We start from the raw sequence: 21,826 nt of genomic DNA, 5'->3' as shown, positions 1-21,826 counted from the left end.
GATGGCTCAGCAGTTAAGAGCACTGACTGCAAGCCGGGCGTGGTGGCGCACGCCTTTAATCCCAGCACTCGGGAGGCAGAGGCAGGTGGATTTCTGAGTTCGAGGCCAGCCTGGTCTACAAAGTGAGTTCCAGGACAGCCAGGGCTATACAGAGAAACCCTGTCTGGAAAAAAAAAAAAAAAAAAAAAAAAAAAGAGCACTGACTGCTCTTCCAAGGATCCTGAGTTCAATTCCCAGCAACTACATGGATGCTCATAACCATCTGTAACGGGATCTGATGCCCTCTTCCGGTGTGCCTGAAGACAGTGACAGTGTACTCTAATAAAGGAAAGTTTTAATAAGAAAAAAAGACAAAAGACAAGAAGGACAAAAAAAAAAAAATCTTAATCCCAGTATCTCTTAAACAAGAAATACAATTGCATTTTAGGGAATACCTTTTACATGTGTGTGTGTGTGTGTGTGTGTGTGTATTATGTGAAGGCCAGAGACCAACTTAGGGTGTTTTCCTTTATCTCTCTTTACCTTATTATTTATTATTGTTGGTGTTTTATGTTTTTTTTTTTTTTAGGCAGGGTCTCACTATATAGTCCTGGATCACCTGAAACTCACTATGTATAAGACCAGGCTGGCCTTAAACCTATAGAGAGCCACCTGCTTGTGCCTCCCAAATTGTGGAATTACAAGTGGGTGCCAATATATCTGGCTCTTCTTTGGTTTTTTTTTGAGATAGGGTCTGTCCCTGAGCCTGGTGCTCACTAATTGAATAGACTGGCTGGTTATAGCTCCAGGGCTCCATCCTCAGCATTAGTCACCGGCACACACTTTCACATGGATTCTGGGGCTCCAAACCCAGGTTCTCATGGCTGTGCAGCAAGCACTTTACCCACTGACCCACCTCCGCAGCCCCTTTCTAATTCAAATCTACAATTAGAAGCATCACGTAAATGTCTGAGTCAGCTACTCTTTGTTCTTCTTCTTCTTCTTCACTATTTTGGACAGGAGTCCATGTCTCTAACCATTTGACTCTCTTTTTCTTTTAGTAGATGTGTGATACTAAATCCATTGGTTATTTTATTTGGTTAGTTCTGTTAATTGTTTTGGTTTTTTAACTTCTGTGATAAAAGCAACTCGAGACAGAAGGGCAGAAGCATGTTTTGATTTGATTTTTTTTTTCTTTTTTTGGCTCACAGTTGAAGGAGGTACAGACAGTCCATCACGGTGGGGAAAACATGGGGGCAGAAGCTTGAGGTGGCGGCTTACCTTATGTCTGCAGCCAAGAAGCAGAGTGATGAACACTGCTGCTCAGCTGGCTGCCTCTGCGGCTGCGGCTGCTGCTCCTTCTCCTCCTCCCTTTTCTTCTTTTCCTGCTTATTCTATTCAAGGCCTCAGTCCACAGAATGGAGCCACATTCAAGATGGGTTTTCCTTTTTTCAGTTAAACCTCTTTGGAATCTCCCTCACACCTATGTCCACTACTTTAGTTCCTAGGTGATTCCAAACTTAGCAATGACGATGAATCATCACCTGTGAGATTTTCTACTTAACTCTGCCCTTAAGGCAAAATGCTATACACATCTTTGTATCTGTGTCCAATAGTTTCCTCAAGATAAGTTCCCTGAAGAAGGCTTCCTGGACCAAAGGTCATGTATTCGTGGGGATCCTCTGACTCACATCATAGATCACCCTCCTGGAAGTCATCCACATCCACCCATAGAGGACATGTGTCCACAGGTGTCCATGTGCCACCCTTACCCAGCGTGTCCACTTTCATCAGTGTGTCTCTCTTTCCTAAGGGTTAAACCACTGAGGGAACAAGGCAAAGGGTTGGGAATTGAGGCAATGGAAACAAATGAAGTCAAAATTGTTTCTTAATCTCTCTCTCTCTCTCTCCCTCTCCCTCTCCCTCTCCCTCTCCCTCTCCCTCTCCCTCTCCCTCTCCCTCTCCCTCTCCCTCTCCCTCTCCCCCTCCCCCTCCCTCTCCCTTTCTCCCTCCCTCCCTTCCTCCCTCTCCTCTTCCCTCTCATGATTTGATTTTTTTACTTTTAAACTCTGGCCTGTCTGGCTCCATCCTCAGCTCATCCACCCAGCTTTCCCTACCTGTTCTTCTTTTCTGTTATTGCCTCTGTGTATTGACAGAGTCTATTATTACTAAAATGCATTCCTTCGAGGCAAGGCATATCATTTATGTGTTTAGACTTGACTAGCAATGCCACCCATATAACAGTGCTATACCATGAAATCAAGAATGCTGAAATTACAGAGCCAAGTCTGTCAGCACGAACTGTTTAATACAGTCTCCACGTGGTCTGCTGCCCTGGAAAACCACCACACTGGAGCTAGTAAGACAGAAGACTGAAGCTGTACATTTCTGCCCACCCTGCTCCTAGGCTTCTTCCTTCCTAGTTCCTCCACTATCTGTACACCGAGATGCCTTTGTTAACTGCATTTTAAAGGGGTACTATCCTCTGTCTACATTTTATGATCCATTCTTTGTTTTCCATGGCTCATTTGCTCCCCGATTGAGGGTCACACTCTCTCCCTAGAAATTTCACCCCTGGTTTAGGGTTGTTCATGCTTTTCCTTGCTGGCTAACATTTCACCTGGAATTCCTACTTGTTTTCCTGATCAAGGAGACTCTCACACACACAGAGGGAGAGGGAGAGGGGAGAGGGAGAGGGGAGAGGGAGAGGGGAGAGGGGAGAGGGAGAGGGAGAGGGAGAGGGAGAGGGAGAGGGAGAGGGAGAGGGAGAGGGAGAGGGAGAGGGAGAGGGAGAGGGAGAGGGAGAGGGAGAGGGAGAGGGAGAGGGAGAGGGAGAGGGAGAGGGAGAGGGAGAGGGAGAGGGAGAGGGAGAGGGAGAGGGAGAGGGAGAGGGAGAGGGAGAGGGAGAGGGAGAGGGAGAGGGAGAGGGAGAGGGAGAGGGAGAGGGAGAGGGAGAGGGAGAGGGAGAGGGAGAGGGAGAGGGAGAGGGAGAGGGAGAGGGAGAGGGAGAGGGAGAGGGAGAGGGAGAGGGAGAGGGAGAGGGAGAGGGAGAGGGAGAGGGAGAGGGAGAGGGAGAGGGAGAGGGAGAGGGAGAGGGAGAAACATGACCCTGCTAGAGTTAAATAAACACGGAACCAGGTACCATTCGCTTGCCTGTCAAACTCATTTTATACGAGTTCTTCTGGCTGGCTAAAACACACAGACCTTTGCACCTGGACCTAACCACACCTAACAACTTTTGTCCTGACAACTCAGACCTTCATTGTCTACTTTTTAACCCCCTAGGACACTAGCCACAACTGGATCACATACTAACATTCTTTTTGGCCATACCTCCTCCAACACACATGTGAAAACCACATTCTAAAGCAAAGGTAGAAAAACATCTGTTTTCGGAGTTTCACCTTAAGCACCTCAAGCCAGCTGTGCCACCCCCCCCCCCACCAGAACAAAAAACTAAACAAAAGAAAAACCCTAAAGCATCCGCGGTTGACAGGGACTGGATTTAAAACACAGATTCTGATTTTTACAGATCTTGATGATTTGGGTGGGTGTGGTGGTGCACGGTTTTAATCCCAGCACTTCCATGCCTGGCAGGCAATCTCTGAATTCTGAGGCCCGCTTGGTGTACAGAGCGGTTCCAGGCGGGCCAGGACTATTTAATAAGGCAGTGTCTCAAAACAAAACAAAAACCACAAACAAAAACGAACATCTTTTAGCAGCCTTTATTTTCACGCTCAGCACAAAGGTGCACAGTGTCGCAGGGTCCAATGTCCAATCCCGGGACTGAAGTCAGTGACTAAACATCAGCGCATCAGAGGGCTGGGACCGCGAGAGCACAGTAACTCAAGTGGCTTACCCAGCCCAGCCTCCCGCAACCCCTCTCTCCCCTTGTACCCCGCGGCTTCTAACCCCGCCCCTGCCGAGACCCCGCCCCGATGCCGACGTCAGTTGTTATGTCTTGACTGGGGCCGCGGCTGCAGCGGGTCCAGTGCTCCGGGGGCGACGGCCGCGGCCTGCGGAGGCGGCAGGGACGGTGGCCGCGGTTGGCGCGGCGCGTCTGCACGGGGCTGGGCGCCGCGCGGCTACGCAGCTGACAGGAAGCCGCCTGGGAGAGCCGCGTTGGGGCCTAGCGTTATTTGCTTTTTCCTCTTTTTTTCCTCCCTTCACGTCTGTCGTCTCGCGCTCCTCCTCAGCGGGAGCCGCCGCGACGCCCCCTCGCGGGCCGCGGGGCCTGATAGGCGCCGCCCGCGGGAACCTGGAGCCGCCGCCCGGCCTGGGCGGCCGCCGGGGCCTGAAGCCTGGGCGTTCGGCGCGGCGCTGCGGCGGTCGCTCCAACCCGCGCTGGGCGCGCCGGGCCTGGCCCAGCCGAGCACCGCGCCTTCTGGACCGCGACCACTCAGTCCGGCCCCAACCGCCCTCCGCTGGCCCGCAGTCCCTCGGAGCCGCCTCCGGGGTCACCCCAGGTGGGCTCTTGCCCGCTTCCAGCCTTCCGCGGCTCGATGGGTGGGGTGCGTTTGAACGTCCCCCCTTCTCCCTTTCTCAGCTCTTGACCTCAAGGCCAGAGCCGGGGCTCTCAGTCGCACGCACGCCGCGATCCACCTGCCTCCCCGCGGGGATGGCCCGCCGGTGACCGCCACCGCCGCGCGCCCTCGCTGCCCTCGCCCAGGCTGCGCTCTGTCGCCCCGCACTCGATCCCCTCCCCTTGTCCACGGCGTCCCGGCTCCCGGCGACGCCAAGAGGGCGAAGATGTGGTTGAAGCTGTTTTTCTTGCTCCTGTATTTCCTGGTCCTGTTCGTCCTGGCCAGGTTTTTTGAGGCCATTGTGTGGTACGAGACTGGCATCTTTGCTACTCAGCTGGTGGATCCGGTGGCATTGAGCTTCAAGAAGCTGAAGACCATTCTGGAGTGTCGAGGGCTGGGCTACTCCGGGCTGCCTGAGAAGAAAGATGTTCGGGAGCTGGTGGAGAAGTCAGGCAAGTGCTGGGCTCCTGCAGGTCGCCTCCACTGCCCTGGCTCTAACCCCACTCTCCAGAATTAAGCGGTCCCCAGAATGGTTAAGCAGACTGCTCCAGCGAGCTGCCCAGGTCATCTTTGTCCACGTTTTCTAAATAAATATGTAAATCTCGGTTTGGAAAAGACAACTGTTAGGTGTATTGGTGTGTTCCAAAGGCTCTTTGGAAATGACAGTTTGAAAGTGTAGCTTAAAAAAAATCATTAAATTGAATCATTTGTCCCAGAATTCAGGAATGTCAGTTGAAATTGATTATAGAGAAAGGAAAAATTACAAAACATAGTCTGTAAATAGCAGCATCTGCATCCACAATAAAAACAAGCTGCCAGGAGGGTAAAACATCATTAAAATAATAACAAAAGGCACGTGGACCTAAAGATTTACATGTAAATTATGCATTTAATTATAGGTAAGGTGTACACAGTGCAATATTGCTTTTTATACTTTAGTGAACATTTTGGGTGGCTGTGGGCCTTGTTTAGAGTTTATATTTTCTTGCAGAATTATACATTTTGTTTTTGAATCTCGACTATATTACCTTTCTTGTCATGTGTCACAGGCATCTCTGCCTCACTTAATGGGTTGAGGAAGAGACTTGAAATAGTGCTGAAAGAATATTTAATGTAGCTGTTGATTTGGGGTAGGATTGGGTGGGGAACTACAGTTAACTTTAAAGTGTCTCCTTGTTTAGATAGTTTTCCTGAAAGAGGAATGTAAATTAAGAAAGGCCTTCTGAGGTGATGTGGGAAGCATTGGAAACATGATTATCTTGTTTTGTCCTTTCAAGTATATCATCAGCGGGGCCTTTTAGAAGACCATGGTTTTCCCCCCTTGTGTAGTACTGTCTAGACAAATAGTGTGATAGGCAAGATGACAACGTTTATCAGTCTGACACTTACGTATTTATAGCATAAGGGTTACAGAACTCATCTCGCCAGTGAGATAGAAGGAAGGAGTCCTTTGCATAAGGGATACCTTTTCAGCTGGTTATTATTATTGCTCTTGTTTGCACCAGGTTTATGCTGCCATTGGTTGGTGGAGTGGGGGAGTGGGTTAGCAATCTCATAGTTATTTGATCACACAGGCTTTCCCCTTGGAGCTTTATGTTAGATATTTTGCTGCCATTTGAGTCTAAAATTGTTGTCATATGGAATGTACAAAGAATCCATACATAGCCTAAAGACTATACAACCAAAGTATGATTCAGATCACACATTTTAACAGCATAAGAACAACAAAAAACAGTCTTGCTATGGCAATTTAACTGTGAAACCTAAATGTTTGTTGTGGATGGTTTTGCTGTTTGGAATGGAACTGGAATATCACCATGTAATATTTAAGGCAAAGGTTAGATAATGTGACATGAATGGTTTGCTTTTTTTATATTTAATTATACAAGATCCACGTTTACACTGTAAACTTGTCTATGAATGTGGGGTTTGTTGTTCTGATAGGTAACATTCTATCTCTCCCTGTCACGTAAAAACCTTGTTGTCATTTATAAGCAGGCTGATAGCAAATTCTGTGAACCCTTTTCTAAACCTTTCCAGTCACAACACATAAACCGAGCTTTGAAAAATCATGTGAAGCCTGTGCAGACTTTATGTAAAATTAAATGATTACTAATTTGAGAGGATGTCTTTTTGGACTGATGTAATTAGTAATCTACTAACAAGCTATATGATGACCCCATTAGAATATATGCACTACTATAAGAGATGAGTTGTTGTCTTTTTTTTTTCATTTTTTGCTGATGTATTCAAAAGCTATTCAGTTTTGTAGAATGAAAATATAATAGTGTGCTTATTCATGATGTAAAATGGTATTAATCTTTGAAGTTGAGAACATGGGATTTTTGAAACCTTACCAGGGTTTTTATTTTTCCTTCAGGTGACTTGATGGAAGGTGAACTCTATTCTGCTCTTAAGGAAGAAGAGGCATCTGAGTCTGTTTCTAGCACCAATTTCAGTGGTGAAATGCATTTCTATGAGCTTGTGGAAGACACAAAAGATGGCATCTGGCTGGTTCAGGTAGAAAGGATGATACTACTTGAGAACCTTATTTATACCAAAATAGTACTTACCACTGAGTAACTCTTCTGTTGTATCCTCCTGTGTGCCTCCTAGGCACAACTCACCGATGGTAATGACAAATAGATCAGGAGCTGTGGCTCAGCTGCTGGAGTACTGAAATGAAATGGAAGTGGTGTGCATGCATGAAATCCTGCCTTCAGTCCCGTCCTAGCACCACCTAGATCAGGTTGTGGTACACACAGGATATAGCAGAAACAGGGACCCAGAGGTTCAGGGTCTTCCTTAGCTGCATAAGGAGTTCAAAGCCAGCCTAGGTAGGATACATGAGATCCTGTCTTTGAAAAAAGAAAAAAAAAGTAGTAAAGAGTGGGAAAGGAAAGATTGGGGAGTGGGGGAGGGTTGTCTTGAGAATCAACAGACAGAAATGTCTAGAAACACAACGTTCCTTATATTTAGCTCTAGTTTTTTTAACTTTAGTTTTGAGTTTATTGAGTTTATTAGTCCACATAGTTTTAGTATATAAGGGAAGAACACTAAAGTAAAGTAAAGAAGTCCTTGCATTAGCGAAGCAGCCAACCCTGAATGGCAGGTGTGCTAACTGCCATAGAAACAACTCAGCAAAGCAGTCAGCTTAGTAGCTGTACTGAGAGACCTATGGCACATGTATTTTTTTGCTTATGGTCATTAAATAGTTTTTATGATATCAAAACTGTGAGATTTAATTAGAATATTGGGAATTTCAAGCAGTAAAGGGCCTTAAATATTATCTTTAATAATTTTCATGGTGTGGGTTATGGTAAGTGGATACACATAACATTAATGTAACCTGGGCTGGAGAGATGGCTCAGTGGTTAAGAGCACTGACTGCTCTTCCAAGGGATCTGAGTTCAAATCTTAGCAACCACATGGTGGCTCACAACCATCTGTAATGAGATCTGATGCCCTCTTGTGGTGTGTCTGAAGACAGGTACAGTGTACTTACATATAATAAATAAATCTTTGAAAAAACATTAATGTAACCATGTATGTTAGAATAATGGGATACTGAACGTGTAATGTCATCCTAAATATTACTTAGGAAAAAGCAAAGTTTAATTTTTAAAATCTGTATTCACTTGCAGTAACATAACAAGTAAATTTGAAGTCTGAATGTGGCCAAAATTAAGAATGTAGGGGTGGATGGCTGAAACTCAAGTCATATCAGACAGTTTCTGAAGCACTAAGATGAGAAGTAGGTTACTGAAGGTCCTGGGACTGCTCCGCAGTATTGCACTAGGATCAGATCCCAGGTTCTCTTGACAATACATATGCCCATCTTCCCATTTATTTCCTCAGTGCTTTGATCTCCCACTTTGCTGTTGACCAGTTTCGACTTAGGGTTTGAAAATTAAAAGAAAAGCTTCATATTACTTTGTGGGAACAAAGACTACAGATTTGTTTTTAAAATAAGTGTTAGAAACCTTAATTGGAGAGAAGCCTGATTTTTGTCATTGGCTTGCAGTATAATTGGGGATAGGTAGGTTTTTTTCTTGTTTGTGGCCTCAAACACATATGCATTTAAAGAGGACAGAATGATGCTGTCATGCACAGTGCTGAAAGAGTGAGCTTCAGTGACTCTGTGGAGATTTCATTGAATACCCCTGGCCTTCCCTTTTTACTTCCATTCCTACTACATTTGACTTTTTGCCTTCAATAATCAGAAAAGGTAGAACCTGAGAGGGTTTAGCCTTTACAAATTCTAGTTTATTTCTGTCTTTGTTCATTGATTTGAGAAATAATCTGTAAGGGTTAAAAATATAGCTCAGTAGTAGAACGTTTGCATAGTATAGGTGAAGCCCTGGGTGTGATGTCAGTCATCTCTTTAAAGTTTTATGAAATTGTTATTCTATTTCTTGCCCCCAGTACTTATTTCTAATCTGGCCAAGGAAGATATGCTGGTTTTGATAATTTTAGATTTATTGACAATATAGAATTGAATAGTCTGTGTATTTGTGTACAAATACACAGTACAACTGCTGTGTATTTGTGGACTAAATGCTTATCGCTCACCTGAATTGATTTTCTGCAAGTGGATGGTAGAGAAGGCAATAGGCAGGGCTAAAATGCATAAGAACCATGTCAAAGACCTGGGACTTGCTTTGAAATACAGGATCCTACCTGTAAATGCTAGGTAGATCTGACTAACTAGTTAGCAATATAGCCTTTAGGGTTTTTTTTTTGTTTGTTTGTTTTTGTTTTTAAATTAGGTATTTATTTCATTTACATTTCCAATGCTATCCCAAAAGCCCCCCACATGCTCCCCCACCCACTCCCACATCTTGGCCCTGGTGTTCCCCTGTACTGAGGCATATAAAGTCTGCACGACCAGTGGGCCTCTCTTTCCACTGATGGCCAACTAGGCCATCTTCTGATTCATATGCAGCTAGAGACACGAGCTCGTGGGGTGGGGGGGTGGTACTGGTTAGTTCATATTGTTGTTCTACCTATAGGATTGCAGATCCCTTTAGCTCCTTGGGTACTTTCTCTAGCTCCTCCATTGGGGACCAATAGCTGACTGTGAGCATCCACTTCTGTGTTTGTAGGCCCCGGCATAGTCTCACAGGAGACAGCTATATCAGGGTCCTTTAAGCAAGATGTGTTTATTTTTATTATGTATACGGGTGTTTTGCCCTATGTATGTCTGTGTACTGTGTGCTCACCTGGTGCCCACACAGGCCAGAAGAGGGTGTCAGGTCTCCTGGAACTAGACTTACCAATGATTGTTAACCATGTAGGTGCTGAGTATCAAAAGTAGGTCCTCTGGAAGAGCAGCCTGTACTCTTAACCCCTGAGCCATCTTTCCAGTCCCAGTCACTTATTTTATTGATGTCTCACTAAAGGTATGTATGGACTAAATCCCTTAATATGTGATAAAAATAACCCATTTTTTAGTATAAATAACTATGCCAGTCCCTGTTCTAGGACCTGAAGATAAAAACGGAAAGATACCCAGGACTATGTCAAGGCAGCTCACATTCCAGTTGTGAGAATCAGACACCAAATAAATTAAAATTGAATATAATGCCAGTACGTTGAAAGTTCTGAAGAAAAAAAAGCAGCAGACTAGAGAGAGATAATCATGAGGAACTTTTTTTTACAAGGTGGCCATTGAATAAAGTTAATACTAAGTAATGATGTAAATATTAGCATATAACCATTATACCTTAGTCTCTTTATTATTGTCTTCCAAAGATTTTTAAAAAGTTACATATTAACAGTTGAAAAGTACTTCCTAAGAACAACGGAATGTGTTTATATGGGAAACAATACAGTAAGGCACAACTTAGTTTTTCCAGTAATGTGCAATGTTTGTACTGATTTCCAGTGCCTGGCTTGTGTTCTTTGTGGCCAGTTACTTCAATCAAACAGCTAGTCTGGTCTGCAAAAACAGTGCCTGTTAAGATAGTTGAGAAAAGTAAGCCTGAGACCTTGCTGTTGGCACTGTGAGCTAATCTAACCAGCTAAACCTATTTGGCCAGGCACCTCTTTTAAGCTTCATAATTATGTTTGGGTTTTGGTTCCTTTAGTTAGTTTTTTAAAAATATACTTAAAATTTTAAAAATATTTGTGAGAAACAGAAGGGAAGTGTTCTCTTGGAGGTTTGTCATTGCTCAGCCAGACTGTATTAGTCTGTCTCAAGAATACAGGTTTGTACAGTTTAACGACTGGGCCTCTTCTCCTGTTTTGTTTTCTGTTGTTTGTTTTGAGGCAGGATCTCACTGTGTAGTCCAGGCTCACTACCTTCTCCTGCTCATCTTTCTGACTACTGAGATAACCGGTGTCAGCCATCATGCCACTCTTCTCTTAAGTGTTTTGAAAGAAGCTGACTAGTTTGTTTGCTCTTTTCTGTTTTGTAAAATGTCTGTGAGGAGTATTTTCATACACTGCACTGCATAGATTTTGGCCATTTCTGTCTTCAGCTAGTCAAGCTTGATTCCATTTGTTTCCTGTACACTGAAGCATGTGTGGTGAATAGAACTGTAGGAGTTATTTTTCCTATTGCTGTGACAAAGGAAGGGTTTATGTTGGCTTCCTGTTTGGAGGGGAATCATGTCAGCAGTAGTGTAGGTGGCTAGTTACATCTCATTCATGGCAGGAAGCAGAGAGAGATAAATGCTGGTGTTCCACTCACGTTCCCCTCTTAACACGTCATCGTCATGATCCTTCTCCTCCTCCTGCGTGTGCATGGAGAATGTATGGGAGGGGGTGTACCTGCTGTGGTACCTGAATGACAGCAAAGAGCAGCCTTGTAGAGGTGATTTTTCTCCTACCTTTATGTGGATTCTGGGGATCAAACTCAGGTCAGAAGGCTTGTCAGACAAGTGCTTTTACCACCAAGCTATCTCATCCTCGGTCTTCCCGCACTTCTAAAAATTACATCTACTTTTTTGTAGTAAGAAGCACTTGTGGAGATCAGAGGACAGCTTGTAGGAGTTGGTTCTCTGCACCAACCATTGCAAGAACTAATTTTTCTTTTTAAAGGCAGTAAAATCCGTGTGACATCATCTTTGTGAATAATAGACATTGTGTATTTCTCACAGATCCAAGTCCTTTCTTTGTGATACAATTGTAACTCAGAGTTACAATTGTGTGCTTCCTCCCTAACTTAAGCTCCTGACTCTCACTAGCCGTTTATTTCCCTATTTTGTGGATCTTTGACTCTGCCATCACCCAGTCTCCTTGGCACCAAAAATCAAGCATTATTTTGTTTTAAAAGATTGCTGGTTAGAGACAAACAGCAAAGTGGATAGGCTTTTGAAATGGGAAAGTTGCATATTGTATAGCTTTTTCTTTTGGATTTGTCCTCTAACTTTTTTGTTTATTTGTTTTAACTTTTGTCATAATTCAAAAAGGGATATAACTGTTTGTTCCCTACTAGCTGTCCCATTTATTGAGATTAAAGTCACTGGAGTTGCACAGCACTGAAAAAACACTTTAGGACTTAAAGTACTGGAAAGCTTTGTTCAGTACTTCAACTGAAGTATTATGTTAATGCAATTCCTGTTTGACTGGAAGCATTAACAGCTGATTTTAAACTTGTTTATTTGCTCTTAAGACAAGAAGTTTTTTTATGGCAGTTCTAATTATTTATCCCTTTAATGGGCTACTACAGAGCAAAATATATGGCAAGCCACAGTGTTTTATGTTGGTAAAAATCTTTTGAGTTTACCCATAAAGTAAGCCAGTGAGAATAGTATACTTGATTTTAGCCAGAAGTTAAAAACAATAACAGGGTGAATACTTAAAGTTAGTTAATTAAAATGCTTTTCGGTTTCAGCTTTTGTCCATTTCTGACTCTCATTTTTGATGATTTTTGTACAGGGGATATACATATATTTTATACTTGTGAAGCTAGATCCCTGTTAAAATACTGAGCAATGTAGAAAATGTCAATTTTCTTATTCAAAGAAATTGTATTATTTAATTATGACTTCTCTGTGGAGATCAACAAGGATGCACTAAATGTCTGACAGAAATACACCCCTTCTCTTAAAAAACAGGCAAAAGTATATTTGCAAACACACTGAAATAGCAATCTTTTATATATAAGTAACTGAGACAATTAGTGTGTAGTTGCATAGCAAGATGCCATTTATACTATCTGTTCAGAAAACATTCAGGATAGCAGGTTGTTGGTAAGGAACTTTTGGTTATAACAGAAATTGCTTTAGAGACTCTTTATAAAAAGAAGTAGAAGCTGGGTAGTGGTGGCAGTGGTGGTAGCTGTCTTTAATCCCACCACTCTGGAGGCAAAGGCAGGCAGCTATCTGTGAGTTTAGGGCCAGCTTGATCTACAGGGCCAATTCCAAGATAGCCAAGGCCACATAGAGAAATCCTATCTTGAAAAACCAGAAGTGGGGATTGTATAGAACAAGCTGTAAAAGCTTGAAAAAGTTTAGTTCAGCTCAAATGTTTAATTAGCAGCACCCAGATCATCTAGACATAACAATGAATGGAAAGATTGCCCTATATTTAGCCTGTATGCCAGGTCTTTTTCAGGCTTGAAATTCACCTGTACTTTGGTTCAATTTTTTTCTTGTATCTGAAAATAGTCTTCATAGAGAATTTCTGAGAAGTAGCTCTTCTCATGTAATAAGACCAGCACTATAGGTGCCACTTCAGATCATGCGTACTTTGTAGGACATAAGCTGTAGATCAGAGGGACTCCTGCTAATGTGGCACAGTTTTATAGGCTGAGAAGATTTTGTTTTGCCATTAACTGAGCCAATGATTTAATTGTGAAAACACTAGCATTTTATAGTGACCATTTAATTCAACCTTCTTCATAGTTAATGTATGTAAGACTTTCAGTTGACTAATTGCATAGGATTTTAACAAAGCAGTTTCTAATTGTGTAGCAATATGACAGAATCATAAAACGATTTCACTAAATACTTAGATGACTTCTCATTTTTGTACAGCTCTCTCAGTGGGGGATCCTTAAACTCTTCCAGAACAGATGCTAGACCAGATTGCTGAGTAAATAAGGCCCCAGGGTTGAAATTGTCATGTAGCTCCTCTGCCACGCTCACAGCTCTCCTCACTCACTCCTGCCATCCCTGACGGAACCAGGGTGTGCCTGGGAACAGCCCTCTCTCATTCCTAACACAGAAATGCTTGTCAGACATCTGCAAGGTACTTGCACAATCAGCAATTAGGGCTTCACTCAAAGATGCCCTGAGATTTAGGGCTGTGTGCACGTTGACAGAGGCAACTTCTTAGCTCTTTGATGCAATGTCATTACCAACACAGACCTAAAGTATCTGGGATATTTTACAGCTTTATTCAAGAAATGGAAAAATGTTGGGAAAGAATTATTTTTAAAGAGAAAGAAAAGAAGAGACAGAGAAAAAGAAAACTGAAAAGAACAGAGGCCATAGTTTTTAATTATACAGAGGCTGATCTGAGAAGTTCAGGTTCCTTGACTCCATGGTCAAGAGAATTACTAATGACTCTTTAGAAGTAACAGAAAGGAAAAGAACACTTACTTTGCTGCTGGGTATGTAACTGGTGGAGTATTTGCCTAGTATGCCCTTAGTGTTCTATGTTCCACTTCCTGAGCCACCATTACCTCCACTAAAGAGACAGAGAAGAAGGAAAAGGAGCAGGAAGTAGGAAGCAGACCACACTTGACTACCCTGAGTCTGCAGATAAACCTTTACAATGTACTTTTAGATAAGAAAAAAGGGTAAATAACATCTTGGGTAATGTGGTCAGCATTACCTCCTTAAAAAGCTTATATCTAAAACCATGTCCTCAGTCATCTGAGAATGCAAATGTGAACCATGTCTCCTTCAGTAAGATCATGTATTTTCATTAAATGCAGTGTCAAAACCATTTACTTACTTCTCTAATTTGTGTGCATGTATTAAGTATCCAATGTATGTTACAATGTGTTACACAAACATGTATGTCTACATAAGTGTTAGAACAGCAATATCCATATGTAGGAGTTACGAGAGTTCTCTGGTAGCACAGAAAGGAAACTTCATTTTTCAGGACTATGTGCCCTCCCTCAGCCTGTGATGCCACTGACACTTGTTAGACTTCCCAGGAGAAAGGCCACAGATGAGATGGCTGTACTCCCCTTGCCTTTTCCAGGGAGTTGACTGCTGGCACTCAGTTCATATACAAGCCTGGAGCTTTACTTCCTGAAGGCTTTTTAAATATGAAAATGGTTCTTCCTGCCAGAAATATTAGAGGCCCCAGAGTATTGTGTTTGTAATTTTAAATTGAATAATATCAGTAAGGATGGCATTTATGAAAGTAGCTTAGGTCTATATATGCTGGACTTTTTTTTTTTTTTTCTGTTTTTTTTTGAGACAGGGTTTCTCTGTGTAGCCCTGGCTGTCCTGGAACTCACTTTGTAGACCAGGCTGGCCTCGAACTCAGAAATCCACCTGCCTCTGCCTCCCAAGTGCTGGGATTAAGGGTGTGCGCCATCACGCCCAGCTATGCTGGACTTAAATTAGATGGCTTCATGAAAACTTTAGACAGTTTTTGGTTTTCCATTGAATTGTACTTTATTATGTTTACATTTTTAAAAACTATACTATTATCTTCAGTGGAACTCTGCTTCCATTGAGTCAGGAAGACTGGGGATCCAGAGAAGAGGTATTTAACCACTGATTCTCATAAACAGAAGTTAGTAACATTTTGAAAGTCAATTTGATTTTTTTCCTTTCTTTAAAATATCATGTTTCAGACCTAACTGTGTATAAGGGCTGTTTGCACACTTGAAGCAGAAGTTTAAGGTTGTCAACTTCATTTTGGCTGTTCCTTTTCTTAGAGTCTTTCAAAGTTGCTGAGGAAAAAGTCCTACGGGTAGCACCGATTTAATCAAAGTGTAGTTTAATAGAAAACATGTGTTTGATTCTTGGCTACAAAGCTGAACACTGAAAAACATGAGATTTGAACTTGTTAAATCTCCATGTGATAATTTTTATAAGCTTTATTTGGATTTTCAAAAATTTATTTTCAAAGAAAAATGGACTTCAGGGCCTTTTTCTGTCTGTGTAATGTAATTACAGAGAATAGATACATAGTAGAGAATATGGCTAGATTTTTCAAAGGCTTTTGACTCCTATTCTGAGTTACTGATATAACAAGGGGTTTAGCATACTGCACTTGTGTTTCTTTTCTAGCTGGACAGATGCAACTTCTGTAGGAATGACAGTGAGGGCTAGTAAGGTGGCTCAGCAGGTAAAGGTGCCTGCTGCACAAGCCTGCGGACTTAAGCCTCAGAGCCCAGATAGCAGAAGGAGAGATCTGACTGTCATGAGTCCCCTTGATCTCCACAAGGATGCTATAGCACTCATGTACATATACGTGAATTTAATTAATAATAATAAATTAACATTTAAAAAGAAGTGCAGTAATAATGAGATGGTTCAGTTAGACCAGAAGTGGAAACAGAATGTTCTTAATAAAAAAAGTATTTATACTATATAGATAGGAATGGTTGGGTTTAGCTAACTAAGGTTTGACTTTTTCCTTCAACTCTCTCTTTTGGGAAATAGGTCATAGCAAATGACAGAAGTCCTTTGGTGGGTAAAATCCACTGGGAGAAAATGGTGAAAAAAGTGTCAAGATTTGGAATACGGACAGGCACTTTCAACTGTTCCAGTGATCCCAGGTAAGTGGATTAAGAAATTCCGAGTTTGAACCCTGACCAGAGTCCTTTTTGCTTCATAAAGCCTGCCTGAAGTGAACTGTTTAGTATACTGCTAGTTACCCAGATGTTTGTAGCTTGTGTAATCTGGTGTTTGTTGACTTTCTGAGAGATCCCTTAAAATTGTCCGTAGTCCTTTGTTTCAGTATTGTTTTCCAAATGTCTGTGGATGACCACTGTTCTCATTTGTAGCTCAAACTGGTTTATACCCTTCCCTCAGTCAAGGGCTTGGATTACAGGCATACACAACCACTTCCGTACTTCTGACCTTCAGTTTGCATTCCTGTAGTCACTTTCTATCTACTCCACAACCAGCCTTAAGTATGCCTTCTCCCTAATATCAAGTCAGGTTTATCATTGTATTTAGTCAGACATACCCTGTCTACCTTTTCTACCCTTCACTATTTTGTTTTTCTTCACTTTTTTTTTTTTTTTTTAAGATGGGGTCGTTTGGTTTGTCATTGATTTCGGTATTCAGTCTATGATTACATTAATTCTTATCGTATTTCATTTTTAATTAAATTTAGATTTTGTGTGTGTGTGTGTGTGTGTGTGTGTATATAGAGGAGTATATATGCACATCTGAGTGCAGGTGCCATTGAAGTCCAGAAGATGGTGTAGGATACCTTGGATCTGGAGTCATAGGCTGCTATGAGCCTCCCAGTGTGAACACTGGTTTTAAAAAAAAAAATCAACATTTTTATATAGCCAAATGAACTGATAACAAAGCTGGATAAAATGGTATATGCCTGTATTCCCAGTGGCAGGCAGAATGGGAGGTCTCAAATTCTAAGCCAATCTATATAATGAAACACTAGCACAAAACAAAGCTCTGAAAAATGTTTTCTTGATAGCATCATTGAATTTATTCTGACCTTTAAAGTGTTCTTTTTGAATTGGCAGTAAAAGATTTTATGTTGATACATGGTAATATAAATTTTTTAAAAACAATATATGCATGTAGTCTTGTCTTCATTGAAGATACTTTTAGAATACTTAGAGAAATATATATTAGTAACCCAGTATTTAATAAGCATTAGAGATTTTTCCCCAATCATGGAAAACATTATTTAATTTGACAATTATAACAGGAAATGTTCTTTTGGGTAATCTCAAGTTCTTTAGAATAACAAGACTTAAAAATACCAGTTCTGAACTGAACAGAAAACATAAAATGAGGAAATGAGAACATTAAAGCTTACCTGTTCTACAAAGCAAGATTTTGTGTCATAAAGATGTCATTTGATTTATGACACAACTCAGAAGCCAGTGTAGTTATAAGAGAGAAGATAAGAAGAATGACCAAAAGTAGAGATGTGGGACTGGGGAGATGTTTCAGCAATGAAGAATATTTTCCGATCTTGCAGAGAGAATATGCTCTGTTAAGGGACTGAATCAACACAGTAGAAGCAGAGAGTCAGGAGCTATGATTCAAAGTCACTAATATAGCTTCCCAGAGTCCTCAACAACCTGCTCTTTAAAAGACGACACACCATCTTCATTTATCTCGAATTACACCACCGCATTCCTGAGATAAATTAGTCATGTTGCCATTATAAAACATATGCCACATAACTAGACTCCTCTCTGGATCCTATGAATGTGTAACATACTCATCTAACCCCAATAAAATATGAAATGTGCTTAGTAAATAAAATGTAACATCCCTTACATCAGTATTCTGAAGCAACATAAAAAATCAAGTGGTATCCATTTTCAAGTCTATAGCAAAACATATCTACATGGTAGACTTTTTTACTTTTTATCAAGAATAATTTTATATGTCATAAAATTCTACATGGCAGGTTTTAGGAAGAATTTTTAAAAATGTCTTTAGTTATCTATCCATAAGTAACATGATGGCTGTTTTAGTTTTGGGTATTTCTTATCACCTGTTTTTTCAGAGGTGACAAATGTCATATCAAGAACTTGCTGGAGACCAAAAGGAGTAGAGTCACTGACCTTGTCCATAAATGTACACAGGTGGTGATTATAATTATGCTCTTCTCCTTCACCCCATCGGTAAACTGAATTGGCCTGAAACTCTTTGTATACTTTCTGTCTTTGTTTTCTAAGTGTTAAATCCTTGTTTTCATGGTATTCATTAAAGAGAAAAGAAAGTCAACTGTAACTTGAAGTCGCTGTCTTTTGGATTGGCTTATGTGAAGATCACTTTTTAGTAGTTAGTGCCTATTGCACTGTGGTGTTAGGCCTTGTGGGAGTACTTAGTTGAGAAGTGGTAAGGTAGGTGCCTATCAAGGACTCTGAACCACCTCAGGGACTCAGCATGTAGGAGCGTTCATCTCTTTGTCTGTTTCTCTCTAATTTCTAACCATCTTTTAAGGCCAAGTTCTTTTCCAAACCTTTCTTGAGCTATTCACCTGCTCAAATTCCTGATGATATCTGTTCTTTGATCTTTCTTTAATCTTCCTTTGATACTGGTTTCACATCCATAACAGGATTTTTAAATTCCATATGAGCAAAAATTACTTCCCATTATCTTTGGATCTTAGTATGTAATGCAGTGGCACATAAGAGATGCTAAAGTATTTTCTGACTCTTTGGCTTAGGTACAGCTTATACAGAATTTTTTCTTTTCTTAAACACAGAAATTTAAAGAAGACTACAGTGAACTTGCTTGTTCTGGCACAGTTGCCAAGTATTGGTCTCTCTTTGGTTACTTGGAGATTATCTGGTCTGAGAGAAGAGGGTTTTAAAAGGGTACCTTTCAGGCCCCAAAGAAAATTATTAGAACGTGTAAGTTGTTCAACAGCCTCGCTGTTCATTCAGTTCATTCTCTTAACAGGTACTGCAGAAGGAGAGGCTGGGTGCGGTCCACACTCATCATGTCTGTGCCACAAACAAGTACATCTAAAGGGAAAGTCATGCTTAAAGAGTACAGTGGACGCAAGATTGAAGTAGAGCACATTTTTAAGTGGATAACTGCCCATGCAGCTTCTCGGATCAAAACTATATATAATGTGGAGCATTTGAAGGAAGAATGGAATAAAAGTGATCAATACTGGGTAAAAATATACCTATTTGCAAACCTTGACCAACCGCCAGCTTTCTTCTCTGCATTAAGTATAAAATTTACTGGAAGAGTTGAGTTTATTTTTGTTAATGTGGAAAATTGGAACAACAAGAGTTATATGACAGATATTGGTATTTATAACATGCCATCATACATACTTAGAACTCCTGAAGGAATTTATAGATACGGAAACCACACAGGTGAATTTATATCCCTTCAGGCCATGGATTCATTTCTGCGCTCATTACAACCTGAAGTAAATGATCTGTTTGTTTTGAGTTTGGTTCTAGTTAATCTTATGGCTTGGATGGACTTATTTATTACACAAGGAGCAACCATCAAGAGATTTGTGGTTCTCATAAGCACTTTAGGGACATATAATTCCCTATTAATTATTTCTTGGCTACCTGTGTTGGGCTTTCTACAACTCCCTTACTTAGATAGCTTTTATGAATATAGTTTAAGATTGCTGCGATATTCTAATACAACCACACTGGCTTCGTGGGTAAGGGCAGACTGGATGTTTTACTCTTCACACCCAGCCTTGTTTCTCAGTACATACCTTGGACATGGTTTGCTAATTGATTACTTTGAGAAGAAAAGACGTCGCAGCAACAATGATGAAGTTAATGCGAATAATTTAGAATGGTTATCAAGTCTGTGGGACTGGTACACCAGCTACCTCTTCCACCCGATTGCTTCTTTTCAGAACTTTCCTGTAGACTCTGATTGGGACGAAGACCCTGACTTATTCTTGGAACGGTTAGCTTTCCCTGACCTTTGGCTTCACCCTCTGATACCAACTGATTATATTAAAAACTTACCAATGTGGCGATTTAAATGTCTTGGGGTTCAGTCTGAAGAAGAAATGTCGGAGAGTTCTCAAGACACTGAAAATGACTCAGATAGTGACAACATGGACACTTTTAGTAGTAGTAAGGATATATTTGAAGATAAACAAAGCGTTGTTCATAGTTCTCCAGGAAGAACAAGTCACTGTGATACTGAGGCTTGTTCATGTGCCAATAAATGTGAGAGCAGCCCATGTGAAAGGAAGAGGAGGTCGTACGGATCACATAATACTGATGAAGATATGGAACCGGACTGGTTAACTTGGCCTGCGGGTACGCTGCACTGTACTGAATGTGTTGTTTGCCTTGAGAATTTTGAAAATGGATGTTTGCTAATGGGGTTGCCTTGTGGTCATGTGTTTCACCAGAATTGCATTGTTATGTGGTTGGCTGGGGGCCGACACTGTTGCCCTGTTTGTCGTTGGCCTTCATATAAGAAAAAGCAGCCATATGCACAACAACAGCCGTTGTCAAATGATGTTCCATCTTAACCATGTGCAATTTGTCCTTAATAAGCTTTGAGTATCTTACAGCTTGCCTTTTTAATGTTAGTCACAATGTTTTTGTGGTTTGAAGTTTAGTTTAATGTTAGTGCAGTGACAGGAAATATACATTATGCTGATGTTGATGACAGAATTTATTTGGTTGCCTTGTGTGTCAATTGAATGCATACTAAACTGTAAAAAAAATTTATTTACAGCATCGAAAATTCAGAAGTTAATGGGTTTTTTGTAAGCACAAAAGAAGTATGGTAGAAATTAATCTTAACAAGACTTTATGAGGCAGGATCAAATCCTAGTGGGCCTGAGCAGGTTTCTTACCCTAAGTGTTTTCTCCCTTTTTACAATCTCTGTCCAGCACCTCTTGGTTAAATAATGTATGCTCTGAGACATGAAATTAAAACAGATCTATAAAATAAATTATTTTAAAAGCAGAAGGTTGTAGGTTTCTGATCTTAAGCTGTGGTAAGGTGACTCGTTTTTGTAGGTGTTTTGCTGGATTACTGATTTCTCGGGTAATTGCAACATGATTTTGAGATGGAAGGAGAAGAAATGGAATCCTTTTGCTGATACTGGCTATGACTAATGGTGGTCTACCTCACAGCCTAATATCTTGGATAGGAAAGAATTTTATAGGGGGCTTTGAAAAATCAGTATTTAGCATATTCATCTAAGTAAAAACAACTAGAACTTATTAGTCATACAAGGATTACCTTGTATGTTTAACTGACTTTTTATTTTGTAAGTTTTCAGTGGTAGAGGAAAGCTGAGCATATAGATAGTAGAAAAAATATCTTTCTCTTTCGTGTACCATATTTGTATTTTATTACATTTACTTTAGCTCCTTTTATTACAATTTTAATAGTTCTTCTTTTTCCCTCTCAGTCAGTTGAAAGTAAACTTGAATCATGATGCTTTGCCTGTAAACAGTCACCACATTAGAGCTTTCTCCTAAATAGTCCCCACCTCATTATCGCACCCTTGACATTTAATACCTAATATTTGTTTCTTGTCCCATAAAAGTCTTTATATCTCTGTTTTGTTGAATTATTTGTTGGGTTTAGTGTCCCTTTCTTCCATCCTACCCTCTAGAGAAACTGCTGTTCATGTGTGTGTGTGTGTGTGTGTGTGTGTGTGTGTGTGTGTGTGTGTGTGTTGTGCTAAGGCTTGAATTCAGGACCTCAGCATAATAGGCAAGTACCCCA

General features: G+C 41.0%; 1 protein-coding gene across 1 annotated transcript; it reads left to right on the top strand.

Moving 5' to 3' along the window:
* The first annotated feature begins 4,689 nt into the window (after positions 1-4,689).
* On the top strand, positions 4,690-21,058 carry Rnf103 (ring finger protein 103). The gene is made up of 4 exons (XM_029478295.2): positions 4,690-4,954; positions 6,883-7,022; positions 16,085-16,200; positions 19,043-21,058. Exons 1-4 carry the CDS (start codon positions 4,729-4,731, stop codon positions 20,610-20,612), a joined length of 2,052 nt encoding a protein of 683 aa, XP_029334155.1. The 5' UTR covers positions 4,690-4,728; the 3' UTR covers positions 20,613-21,058.
* Positions 21,059-21,826: the final 768 nt, after the last annotated feature.

The sequence above is a fragment of the Mus caroli genome, unplaced genomic scaffold (genome assembly GCF_978045245.1).
Source record: "Mus caroli unplaced genomic scaffold, Mus_caroli_1 scaffold_7, whole genome shotgun sequence".
Classification (NCBI taxonomy): domain Eukaryota; kingdom Metazoa; phylum Chordata; class Mammalia; order Rodentia; family Muridae; genus Mus; species Mus caroli.
This window is presented reverse-complemented; position numbering and strand designations above follow the sequence as displayed.